The sequence below is a fragment of the Pyxicephalus adspersus genome, chromosome 1 (genome assembly GCF_032062135.1).
Source record: "Pyxicephalus adspersus chromosome 1, UCB_Pads_2.0, whole genome shotgun sequence".
Taxonomy (NCBI): Eukaryota; Metazoa; Chordata; class Amphibia; order Anura; family Pyxicephalidae; genus Pyxicephalus; species Pyxicephalus adspersus.
The window spans coordinates 47,947,218-47,961,113 of record NC_092858.1 but is presented as its reverse complement, the minus strand read 5'-3'; the positions used below and the strand labels follow the sequence as shown (position 1 = coordinate 47,961,113).

The following is a 13,896-nucleotide window of genomic DNA, read 5'->3' as shown; positions in this document are numbered from 1 at the left end:
ATGTGTAGGACAACAGAATAGTCCATCGAGTAGAAAGAATTCTAATCTGTAACAAATACACAGCTCCCACCTCCCTGCAATCCCCCCAGGTCTGATATACACCACAAATCGCAATTCATGAGCTTTATCTCTTCATGTGCAAGGTTACTTTTAATTGCTTGGAGGGATTCATTGTACTTATTTACATAAAGCAGTCTGTCATCGATTCAATTAGAAAATTACCACATTTTTCTCATTATGTACATAAATTACTGCAACCTAGCTGGAAGAGGGATGCTCACACGGCACGGTACATGCTTGGCAGATTACACATAAAAATACATGTTTAGCTAATACCTAATGTTTGATGTAGCTGCAAGGCTTGTATTTTTGTGCTGTGATTTCATGTGCAGCGAAAGTTTAATGATAGGATGATATCTAATAGTGCATGCAGCTCTTGTTAGTGACAAAATGTGAGAACCTTGTAGCTCATTTTTAACTCCACCTATTCCTTAACGTTTTTGAGTTCTCCCAATTACTGTGTGAAGCCCTAAGGCTTTGGAGTCTGACTTGAAAACCCAATGCTGTCAAGTCTTTCCTGGATCTCACACCACAAATCAATATGGTGGATTAGTCACTGAATTATCTGACATCTGGTTAGTTCCTCTGTGCTCCGATTACTGATTTGCACTCTTCTATTGCCTGTCTTCTCCACACAGCCATTCCCAATGCAGCCATTTATATCTGCAGGCAAAGGGGGTCTATTCTGCATAGTTATTTCTGGATATCCCTATCCTACTATTTGTCTGACAGTGTGCCTTAACGTCATCATATGTAATATTTATTTCACACACGTTTTTTTCACCCTAAAAAAATTAAGCAAAAATGTCCAAAACTGAGGGTCCAAATATTAACAACAGACTCAATACTCTACTATAATTTGCCAAAATGTGCATTATTTCCAGCAGTGCTATGGAAAGTAGAACCAAACAAAGACATGGCTGAGATTATTAACAGTTACCTCCAATAATGCATTTAAATGAGTTAATCCCAATGTCCTTGTGCTTGGATTATTCTGAAGGGTTCTGTTTACAAGGTCTAATCTGCCATATCCTATAGGCTGTCTCAAAGTGAATAGAAAAAGTTATTTAGTGTGATCAGTGCATCAACTATCTTCTTCACTGGTGTAGTGTGGCACAGGTGTAGCCCACATCATTTCTTCATCTGTGCTTTTTTAATAACAAAAATGGCCATTAAATTATTTTACACTTAAAACTACTTTTTTTTCACAGGTTTTACATATCCACAATATCTCCTTCACACTGAAAGACACCTACTGGCTGTAGTTTTGGGTTCTGCTTTATTCTCTGTGCCAAGGCTTTTTTTGTTTATGCTTTCAGAAATGCACTAAACTGGCATTTTTTTGGTATTTACGCTTACATCTAACTTAGAAAGATATTATTAGCTAATTTTTCATAGCCAATTCAAAATGACACACAAAATCACCCATCTGACATCAGAATTAATTTAACCCTGTACCTCATTGGAAGAAGAAACAGGTTCACCTAAACACCAGATGCCCAAAGCATGCTATATTTCTTTATATCATTTTCTTGTATTTTACATTATCCATGTATACAATGATATAACTGTAATATAGAAACTTTCCAAAAATTATCTGCAGTCTATCTGCAGAGTTAGCCTCTTCTCCCTGTATTCACTTGGGTCTCTTCCAGGCACTTAGATTTCCACTACATCTCTAAAAACATCAGGTTAGCTTAACTGGGTGCCCCAGAAAAAATCCTTGATATGTAGGAGAGTCTAACCGCAGGGCTGCTCGCTCCCCCCCTCTTTTTCCATAGCATCTGTCACCATTTGTGAATGGAAAAATTCAAGAAATTTATTTTTAAATGTACTCAGATTTTAAGATGCACTTTTTTGAAACATGTTTGGTCCTATTATGAAATATAATGCATTTTTAACAGTAACATTATTATAAACCTTGGGCTAAGCTAAATATTAATGAAACAAAATCAGCTCTGTATCCATAATGATATTCTATATTAACGCAGCAAAATCCTATTGAAATGCACCTTACAGAAGAACTCAAACAGGAGAGGAGAAGCAACACAAACAACCACAGTGGTACTGGAGTGCTCATGTGCTAACATGAAACATTCTTACTGGAGGAGAGAAGGTAGTGACTGAGAAATTAGATGATTCTTCTTTTATGGTTCAGTCACAGGTTAGGGAAGAAATTAAATGTAACTGCAGCACAAAAAAACAAGTCTCCAATCTTGTCATACTAAACTGTGTAATCTCAGGACTGAATAAGACAAGAATACAAACATTTGTCAGTTAAAACTATTCACTTGTATTTTATCTCTGTATTAAGCCTGGAGCACCACAGAAGCCATAGGAGGTATCACTGGTATGCCCTCACATTATATAAAACAGTTGCCATTAAATGATGTCAGATCTGTACCACGTTATACAGTCAGAAACCTGATGCTAAGGACAACCAGCAAATTAAATGCCCATAAAAGTATAGCTCAAATATGAATTAGGCTTCCTGAACACACTATTCCTCTAAGTGTTGTTCCTCCAATACGCCACTGATTAATGTTACTTCTAACCATGTAATTAATAAACAGGAAACACGGAAATGAATGGAAACCTAATAATTGCTTTTCAGCATAATGGATATTTTTGTACAGACTTCATTCCGGCTTTTATGCAGACACAGTTCATCTTTTTTTCATTGACAAATCACAATGCAATGGTTGATTTATTTCCTTATGTTTTATAAACAGTGTCAGCTCAGTATGTATGATGAGCAATCCTTGCAAACAGCAAACAGTTACAGTTACAGTGTCATAAGGACTACATAAAGAATTAAAATGTTGACATGTGAGACGGATTGCAATTGTGGAAAACAATACCACCAGGTGCTCTCAATGTGTTTGGCTTCTTTTTGCCATACTTACTTTACAGAGGTAGTCATGGCTATTGGAATCTGCAACCTCTTTGGCATTCTTCAACTGGAAAATAATAGGAGATAAAAAATATTATAATACAATTACTATGTATTTTCCTAGAAGGAGGAAAAAAGATTTTAAAATCAGCACAATACAATATGTGGATTTTTAGACTAACTCTATGCTGATTGCTTTATGAGACACATGCAGGCTTATTCAATAAGCTTTAAAAAGAGCAAGGTAGAAGTGAAAAATACTGGTATCCAGAGTAAATCAAAAGGTACCAGTGAAATGAACTCTGATAGGTAAAAAATCAATGGAATTTATTCTAATAATTTGTGTACATTTAAAAGCCCTGGTGATTTGGACACCATCCACTAAAAGAAAATATGATAAATAAAACATATGACCACCTTTATTTCCTGTATTGTAAGTACCAAGAGTCATAATAACAAAGTTAAAAATTACAAAGATAAAATGTGTTCAAAAACAGACATCTCCTGTAACCTAGATTTTAAAGGAACCTTGCCATTTAAAGAAACACAGGCTGCTGTCATGCTACCCCACTTGGCTCTGAGTGCCCATGGAACTGTCACATGGAATGAGTCACATGTGCATTTATACCCAGAAGTACCAGATGTTTCTTTGGGCTACCAGTGCTGAACAGGAGGGAGTAAAATTTGGGAAACATATACAGCTGGAGAGAGGAAGGAATAAAGGAGCCCCTTTGTTCTTTTGCCATTAGTAGACAAAGCATAGATTTTTATTTTAGTTAAGGGATCCAGCTAGGGAGGATATTAAAAGAGGTACACACTGTAACTGATACTCCACAATATGAAATGTGAAGTTTGATGTAAACAATTGTATTGCAATTTCCTTTAGTTAAAAAAATAAAGCTTTTTGAATTTCTAAGTTATTTTAGATGTATAAGCACATGAACTTTTTTTTTTTAAACTCATCAATCTTTCAGTAAAAATCAATCTTAGTTTTTCCTTTTCTGGCTTCACTGACCAATAGGAAGGTTTTAAAGGAAGAAGTGGGTGGGGCATAGTTGCTTTTTATGGGAATCTCTGGGCCTACTGATCATTTTTTATTTAGTACAGCCATCACGTGCTCAGTATAAATTGCCTACATTTTTGACAGGTTCCTTGAAGCCTCATTCTAGGTTTGAATGCCATTATATGGGTTGCCTGTTACTATGGCAATACAGCAAAGAGAGCTTGTGGACGAATGATAGCTTATTATTTGGCACCTTGGATTATCATTGTGATGCCAACCTTTGCAAAAATGTAACCTTTTTTATAGCAGTCCTATGCAAATAGACAGAAAAAATGATGCAGGTGAGCCAGAACAAACAGGCGAAGGTTAATCAATACAGGAGGTTAGGCTATGTACACACATGCAATAATTGTCGTTGGAAAGGATCTTTCACAATCCTTTCCAACAACTAACGACTGCATGATGCATGAAGGAGTGCTGTACAAACAGCATCGATCTGCTCTATAGAGGGGGAAGGGGGAGAAAGACAGAGCCGCACCCCACTGCACTCTGTCCCCCTTCACTTCCATTAGGATCGTTTGTCGTCCATCGTCCGTGGATCCGCCAGGTTGGTCGTTTGGACGATGGGCGATGAGCACTGTACGCATGCCAGACTGTGGTCCGATATCGGCCCTGAGCCAATATGGGATGAGAACCATTGCACGTGGGTACCCAGCCTAACATATAAGATAACATTCCTAAATACCCTTAATCCTTAACGGAAAAAAACATTAGCTCATCTCATGCACATCTCTTCTTTTCCCTATGTAATGTACAAAACGTCCTTCAGCACTTCCAGGTCCTCATTAAATTGGCAAATAGGAAACATTTAGTATTTAGTCTAGATGTGTACAAGAGTGTAAATAAGTAAATATTATCTTGCCTTATAGTCAAGTACACAGGCTGTGAATAGAAAAGGCACAAGAAATACACCCCTAATATATTTCAGTCTTCCTACTGTAAATTTAATTATTTTTATGTACTATAAAAAGCTGTGATAATTAAACGATTAAATCATTTGGTAGATAATTAGTGAATGTTGGTAAACGTAAAAAAACCTAGGCTATATTTATATCTGTGTTGATGCAATAGATTGCTAGACTAAATCCGATGGAAAAAAAATATTCCTGTCACATTCTCTTTTAAAATATGGTTTTCAGTGAACGTCTTATATGTTCTAATAATAGCTGACATGCCTATGCATAAAACATTTTCACTTTAGCAGAGAGCTATTTCTGAAAGCCCTAAGCTTCATTATTCTCTGCAGTACTTAATAATATTAGAGTTTCTTATTTAACTTTTATAGTAGGCTGGGCTTTATAATGTATTAGAAGAAGCGATGCCATTTATAACCATACACTTGAGTTTCAAGCAAAGGTGTGACAACTACTGATTTATAGATGTTACAGAGAGTCCCTAAGTGACATTTACATACGTCTTTTTGTTTTGGAATAGACTATATTGAAATGCATTGACAGCATATATCACAAAGTACCATAATTCACACAATGCCTGAAAAACCTCACAACTCTTCATGAAAGCATCAAGACAATAAAGAACATGCACTGTGAAGTACACAATGATGTTAGGAAAATTCCAATACCTGCATAAAGAGCCTTTCTAATGCATAATTAATGTATATCTCACAGAAATATAGTGTACCACACACAGGAAATAGTGTTACATTGGAAGTGCAGTAAAATATTGAGCCCTTGAAATTACAACTTTCATTAATACACAGTGTATTTCTAGCAGATGGTTGGGGACAATAATTGTATACAGAGGCCAGTTGCTGATTAAGTGGAATCAATGTATGTGACATGATGAACACATTATGTTATTGAATGTAGGCCTATTCAGATTTTTGAACCATATCCACTGTTTTGTTTAGGAAGGGATGGCAATTTGATTATGAAACTTTTTCAGCACTTATGTTTGCAAAACACAATAAATCAACATGCAGATCAGTACTAGGCAATATTTCAATGAAATTATACTCAACTTAAAATATTACTTTCTGTAGTTCATAAAAGACTCCAGCCATACACAAATTACCATGGTGCATGCTACGCATTGTTTTAGTGTTCAGAAGTGTCCATGTATTGCGGTAGACGAGTGCAATTCATAGACAGAAAGCTTTCTATGTGCATGACAAAAGGATGCAGAAATATTAGTCATGCTGAAAATAGCATTTCCTATCAGTGTTCTTCAGAGTCTGCAAGTTCTGACCTGTAAAAGCCAAATGCTGATTTGGGCAAAATTCCCTAGTACATTTACCTACTGCACATATTTATGGCTAATATTCAGCTTGGGTATCATTTTATCAGCCATTTAAAATAGTAAGGAGACCACTACCAGTATATATATGCTGTGTTTTGTGTAATAATTGTGTGTGCAGGTCTCCAAAAAGAAAACCATCTGGCTGCTGTGTATGAAGATAACATGAAAAGCTGAAAACCTAATGCTATAGCCAAGTACACCCTCAACTGCAAATTCCATTTATATGACACAGTTTTCATCTCTGACCTAAAATAACCTTCTCATTGAAAACAAAAAAAAAAAACAGCCATTTTAGAATTCTATATCAACTGTATCAACATCAATTCTGTATATATAGTTTTATCTGGAATATGCTGGTTTCTAGTTTATTTCCCTGGTGTTTGAACTTGATGGACTTTTTTCAACCTATTTATTAATGTAAATACAAAAAACATCCACTGAAGGATAAGAGGGCATATTAAAGATGTATAATTACCTAATAGCTACTCCATAGTACCTATTGTTTCTACACTGTATGTACATTGTCGTCCTTTTAGAGCTTTTATGGTTAAAGCCGAACTCAGGGCAAAAATCATAACCTCTTTAGAACAGGCATGTTTCCCACATATATACTATATATAAAAAATCAACTTTATCTGCAAGCATAATCTGTTTGCAATGGTTAGCAGCTAGCCTCCTCTGTAATCCTGGTAATAATGCGCATCCATCTGATGGCCAAACATTGAGGAAAAATGGCTGCTCAAACTTTTCTGACTAGACTGAACATTGAAGGGACCACAGTGTATCTACATTTGTAAGCTTGTTCATAATGTGTTTGATGGTAATGTACAAGGCAATAAAGCCCCTTTCCTTTCTAACTTGTGTGCTGCTGAACAAAAGGGGTGAAGGATATTAAAAAAACTGATCCAGGTATTTTTTTTTACTGGACTCATGTACAATACATGTTATTGGAATAACGGGTGTTTTACTAAACGCATAGATTATAAAAAATCAGAAACAAAAAAACAACACATTCTGGTCCAACCAGCCACTGGATTACCTTTCTACACCACTGCCCAAATCTCAGGATCGAATTTGCTTTCACTGTTAAATGCAGCGGCTTGGCATACAATTATGCTACATACAAAATGTCCACAAATCTAGAGATGTCTAGGATCGTTGAGATTCTGCAAAAGCCAAGGGTAACCAAAACTAACTGTTTGCATTCAAAATTTTCTAAGGTTTGTTGAAAAAGGATTGGACTTTTCTACCTCAACTATACACCCAAGTATAATACTATAAAACTACATTCAAAAAATCAATACAATAAAATGTAAACAGGTTTTGTGCCACTTTTAGTAAGGTAGGATGATGGCAATGAAAATATCATCTTGTTCTCATATTGTTCAAACCCCTGAAATTATTTCAGATGGTTTATAATGAATAATTTATGTGAACAAAAAATGTGTTTATTAATAAATGCGATTACCTAATGCTAAGCATCTATCTTTCCCATGTCCCCTGTGTGCAATCAATGTGTGACCTGCTGTACTGTAAAATAAATCAATGTAAACACTGATGAGATTATTCACTGTAAGCAGCAAAGTACCCTAATGTACAGGAAAAATGCAGCATTCCTCTTGCATTGTTCTAACTGCAGAAAATAGAACCAGACTTGAATGGTCAATTGTAAGAATTTAAATGTACCCTATTAAGTTTTCAAATGGTACACACTTACCACTTAGGGATATGTATTTTTTAATATTCACTTGTAATTTGTTCCCTTTAGAAGAGATTTGTCAGCTCAATTTTAGGCTGTTAGCAGGGCAGGCTTGTTGACTTCTTGCCTGTGCTAAGGACTAACAACACACACTGCCTAGGCTACAAAAGGAGCATTCATCTGTCAAAACAGAAAGACTAATTTTTATTTTATGTAATCCTGGCATGTTATTTAATAGTTTTTGGGTCTGTTATCAGAACTAAATGCAGGAAAAATATATGATGGCCTAAAAGCTGTGACTTATATTTGTCAGAAGAAAATAAAAGCATGGTAAATAAAAAAGTAATCTCTGAGAGATAAAGTTGCATTGTTGTAAAGTTTCAAACTTTTATATTAATATTATTATTATTATTATTGATAATAATAAACAGTATTTATATAATATAAGGTTGTACACAGAGTTCTACATTAAAATGTAGCAAATGACAGACGGATACAAACAATGACACAGTAAGATGAGAAGACACTGCCCAGAGGAGCTTACAATCTACAGATGCACGTGAGCTGGGAGGTGAGGTGGATGCTTTGTGAGCTGTGGATGGTAGGGATGCTCTGTAAACTGGGAGATTAGGTATGTGGTGGTGGGAATAATGTTCTGTGATGGTCGGGAGGGTAAGCGGGATGCACAGTGAGTGGGTCTTGCTGTACTTTCCTATAGGGACACAGCTGCGGATGAGAGAAGTGGTGAAGTAGTAAAGCAGCACTAGAAAAACATCAAATATCTTGCACTGGAGAGGTGCAGCCTTACCCACCTATCATACAATGCAGCTGATCATCACCCCCACACCAGACTAGTAAAGTGCAAAGGAAGGAGGTTGGTGACACATCCGGGTACATACTTCTATGCAGGAAACTGATTTTACTAGTTTTACAAGTCAACTTGATTTTAAGTACATGCTATATTTGCCATATATTTGCTATATAAGTCAGGAAAAAAACTGCTCTGTTTTAAATATGGATGTTGTAGAGATATTATTACAGTTACTTACATACAGTACCAATACTAAAAGAAATGTTTCATTTACAAGCAATGGGTTGAGTCACCTTCCTGTTTCTCATAGCTTTTAAGTTGCAAGGGTCTGTCATAGTTCTTGACTCTGTTTCTACCCACCTAGAATAGCTATTTCTGACTACAGCACAGCACAAAACACAGATAAGTCACATCTGGTGGTTATAAACTACAGCACATTTGTATTCTTTCCTGAAAAGAAATGCTAAAATGCAGGCTCTAATGTGCTTTACCGCAAAATATAGGTGTAGCCACTAGTATACATAAAAAACTCAAAAATTCAGACTTAGGTGGAAGGCTGCAAACATATTTTTGGAATTATTTAGCATAAGTATCTAAAATGTATTTATTTCTATTAACTAACATTGAAAAGAAGGACTCAAAAGGGAGGAACAGCACCAGAACATGCCTATAGGAAAGCACATGGATTACCCCAGGCTAAGTCTACACAGCCTAACTCATTTAAATGCCAATGTTTGAAAATCCTATTTAATCCAGTGGACCAGATCACACTATTTATCTTACTGGGATGTAAAGAAAATGCATTCCTCAGCATTTGTAAAGTGTTGAAACCATAAATGCCCCAAAACATTTGAAAAGGCATCTAAACACTTATAAATGGTCCAAGCACCCTATTGCAATAAATTAGGCCAATGCTTGGAAAACTCATACAAAAGCTGTGTGGGCATTTATAAGCATTTAAAAGTAAAAGTAGCCTAAGACCTTATTCAATTTGGGTATGCTCTGGATCCAGAAGTATCTATACCTGAAATGTATCCCTTGCTGTTTTGTATGACAAGAAAACCTATCCCAAAACAGGAATCACAAATGCTTTAGCAGGTAAAGCAAATTACATATCTTACATACATATTTAAGCTGTGTATCCCTAAGACACATACCAGTACAGTTGCAAATCTCTTCCTCCACACATCAGCACAGGGCAATATAACAAGATGACAATATCTGTAATGAACATTCTTCAATAACAGAATAAATTCCGCAGTGACTTATATGTGATATTCATAACCTATGAGCAAGTTCTCCAATTAAGTTTTTTTTCCTATCCAATCCCATATGGAACAAAACAAATAGAGGCAGCTGGGTTACTCAATTAACAAAGGTCGCTGCAGCCTGAGGTCTGCCACTGCACACAAATCAGTACTACTGGAATATGAGGAAAACTCATTTCACCAACTTCAGCAATGAATTGTTTGTCTTTATGGAAGAATGACTCTGTGAGTGATACACAACAAATGTGTCAGGTAGCATGGCATGATGCAATGTATTCATCATTATTAAGATATGACAATAAACAAGCACCAACAAATGTGTTTAGTCTGACAATAGATGAGTAAAGTGATATTTAATAATTACATCTCATTTAATTCTATTTGTGTAATTTACAGAAAACGGATATATGTATTTCTTTGGGGTGGGGAAAGGGCAACATTACGAAGTGCAATTATTATCATTATGCTCGCATCTGGAAACATAATTACATTTCAAGTGGGCTCTCTCTAGCCATTTTATAATTACTCTAGCCATTTGAATGATTTTTTTTATTTAGAAGTTTCCCTTTTTTATTTTAACAAGGGCCTACATTTTCCTCGTTTATGCAATACATGCACAGAGAATGGCCTGTGGTTTAAAGGTCAGTCTGTGTGCTGATTTGCAAATAAGAACCTAAAAAGTAAGAGTGTACAAAAAGCAATGTATATAAATGTAGAAAGGGAAACAAATCTCCCTACTGACTAACTCAGCAAAACTAGTCAAATTTTCTAGGCAGGTTGGAAATAAAAAGGAAAAATCAATCCCACTGCCTACAATTTAAATGACAAGAGATACAGCTTGTATGGAAAAGTCTGAAAATCCCTGATCACACAATATACAATATTGCACATATATTGGGTAAATCAAGTATTCACCTTTGGTTTAAAGTGCAATCTGTATGCAGACAACACTCAAATCTATCTGTCCACCCCTGACTTGTATCACTCAGTCCTGGATAAGGTCTCATGCTGCCTGTCAGCCATCTCATCATGGATGTCTGACCGATTCCTGAAACTCAACCTGGATAAAATTGAGCTTATCACCCATTACATTCCAAATCTCCTTCTGACCTATTTTTATTTGTTAATAACGCTTACTGTTATTCGTCCTTCCTCTCAGGCACATGTGGTTAGCTTCGATTTCGCCCTCTTCTCCACCCTCCACATTTAGAACATCTCAAGGTCCTGTCACCTGCAAAATCCACTCCTACCTGTCCCCATAGACTACAAAACTCTTTGTACACACTCTAAAAATCTCTTGTCTGGACTACTACTCACTCCCTTTTGATATTCCATTAACCAAACTTTCCCCTCTACAATCTATTATGAATGCTGCAGCCCCTTTTCCATCTTTCCTATCACTTCTCTTCAGTTGCCTTTCTTTGCAAATCTCTCCACTTGCTTCCATTTTATCTTATAATCTAATTCAAGCTCTGACCTGATAGAAAAATACTCCCCTAGCTGTTCTCTTCTTCTCCTCCGTCTCCCCCCACTCTCTGAAACGCTTTTCCCCATTCTATTTGGACAGCTTCTAGTTTCTGCACACCTTCTGCTTTTCAACCCTCACTACTCACCCACCATTCCATATCCCCCTTTTCTCCCTTTTTATTGTGTGCTACTGTCACCTCTCTTCCTCCTGTGTCCTTGTTTGTATCGGTCTGTCATTTTCAAACCCTATTTAATATACAGAATGGCGTAATAAGTTGGTGCTATACAAATATGGAATTATAGTAATAATATTACACTTCTTGTATAAACATGAAATATTCTTTAATATTTTAATGCACAATTAAATTTTATTTGTTAATCTAGGTGTGACATGTTTGGGATTGGCTTGCAGTTTAATAGTCAAGTTCGGCTTTCTCTGGCAGGAGCACTTATAAGGGCTCCTGAAAATTACACCAGGACAGAAATTGTCTCCTGATACACAGAACAGGACCCAGATGACAAACTGACAGCCAAATCCTGCAAATTAGTCTAGGACAGCAGCACCTTCCAATGAGTATTTTCTCTTCAAATAGAAACAGTTGCTACTGGACCTGCAATACATTGCTAACTGTCATTAGCTTTAATGAACCCCCCCCCCCTTTCCTCACCTTTTCCCCTAAACTATTGTTTTACAAAAAAAAACAAAAAACATTTGCACCTTAACTTTAGGTTTTCCCATTTGTTTGTAGCACCATATTAAAGAAATACAGACAATTAAACGAGGTCTTCCTTTGTAAACAACACCCCATCCAATGATCACATTAAACAGGGAAAGGACACATAACATGACAGAACTGGCTGGTAGTAGAACTAAACCACAGTGGTTCAGCTGTGATCAACCAGTCATTTGAATTTAGTCTTAAGTAGTTAGTTATATACATTATCAATAAAAACGCACCATTACTATTCCTTTTTTTTCTATAGTCAAATTTCCTTAATTGTTCAAGGATCCAAATCCCTGACCTAGCATAGACAAGTTTTGTTTTTCCAAATGCGCTTTATCAACCCCATTATTTCTATGATCCCTGTGTCATTTCATCAAACTTCAATGTCATAACCTAACTAAAAATTTGCTAAATGACCTAATTATTGATGTAATTAATTACAGAACTCTGTGTTGAGCTCTCCGTTGTGCTTCCATCACAAGGTATCTGAACCCTTGTCGCTCTAAATCATATTTCTGAAAATGAAAAATATACCCACATTTATTTATGGAGCCTAACTGCACTAAAAGAAAAGTCAGAAGCTTTAATAAGGCTTTAAGTGTACACTTGTATAAAAAATCAGACACAAAGATAAGTTATCATAAATACCATGTTTTATATTACAGATGTAAGTAGAGAAGGCAAAGTATGGGAGTATAATGCTTAAAATCCCAATAGCTTGAGTAGTGTGACTTTTCAGAGGCTAATATTAGCCTGTAAATATACTAGGGCCTAATCTCCCTAAATATAATCTCTTATAGCGTGTTCTTTTATCATTCAAGATATATCTGAACACATATTGGATTTATAGTAGTGAGATCATGCATATGGAGTATCATAAGTCAAAGAAGAACGTAGTGGTTCTGGGAACCGAGCATAGAAGGGAAATAGGTTCAAATCATGTTATGTCTGTACAAAATCAGATTAAACCATGTTCTTTATTTAGATAATTTAAAAATAAAAAATGTATTTTGTTTAAAAATTTTCTATTTTTTTTATTCTGTATTGAAATCTGATTTTGCATTGACATAACATGATTTGAAGCCTCTTTAGTTAACCAGATTCCTATACAAATAAATCATGTTTGGTGGGCTGACTTGGTGATGACATTCTATTTGTTAACTATGACAACTATGGCTTTTTCCTAAATAATTTGACAGTGCTACTTCTCTTAGATACCTATTACTCAACAGAATGGCAAGTACCGGGATACATGTAAAATGCAGCACCTTTATTAGGCTTTTTCTGAAATGCTGAATATTTCTAACAAAGTAAATTCCCCAGTTTGCATAATAATGATTGTGTACAATTTACCGCTTAGCAGCACACATCTCAGTTTGGTTCTGACTCACCTGCTCCTTGAGAACATTCACTAAGGCTTGTGCATGTGTTTGTTCTTCCTTGGCTTTCTCTAGTTCGCTCTTCTTGGTATTTAACTCCTCCTGCATTGCTACTAATTGCTAAAAACAAAACACAAACAGAAAAAGTCATTAATGCCTCATACAAATCCATACAATGCTTTATTAGCTTTGTAAATCCTTAGTTTTTCAGATCACTTGCATTTAATTTAAATTAATTAATGTATGCTTTTCTAAGTGTAAAAGAAACAGTA

General features: G+C 35.7%; 1 protein-coding gene across 5 annotated transcripts in view; it reads right to left on the bottom strand.

Annotated features, from left to right (window-relative positions):
• Positions 1-13,896, bottom strand: part of ENOX1 (ecto-NOX disulfide-thiol exchanger 1) — a 303,768-nt gene that overhangs the window by 10,012 nt on the left and 279,860 nt on the right. For all 5 annotated transcript variants that reach the window (XM_072410174.1, XM_072410197.1, XM_072410189.1 and 2 more), the window contains 2 exons: positions 13,637-13,744; positions 2,967-3,020 (listed from right to left, as the gene is read on the bottom strand). In XM_072410174.1, coding sequence (XP_072266275.1) covers positions 2,967-3,020; positions 13,637-13,744 — 162 coding nt within the window. The remainder of the gene's footprint in view (positions 1-2,966; positions 3,021-13,636; positions 13,745-13,896) is intronic.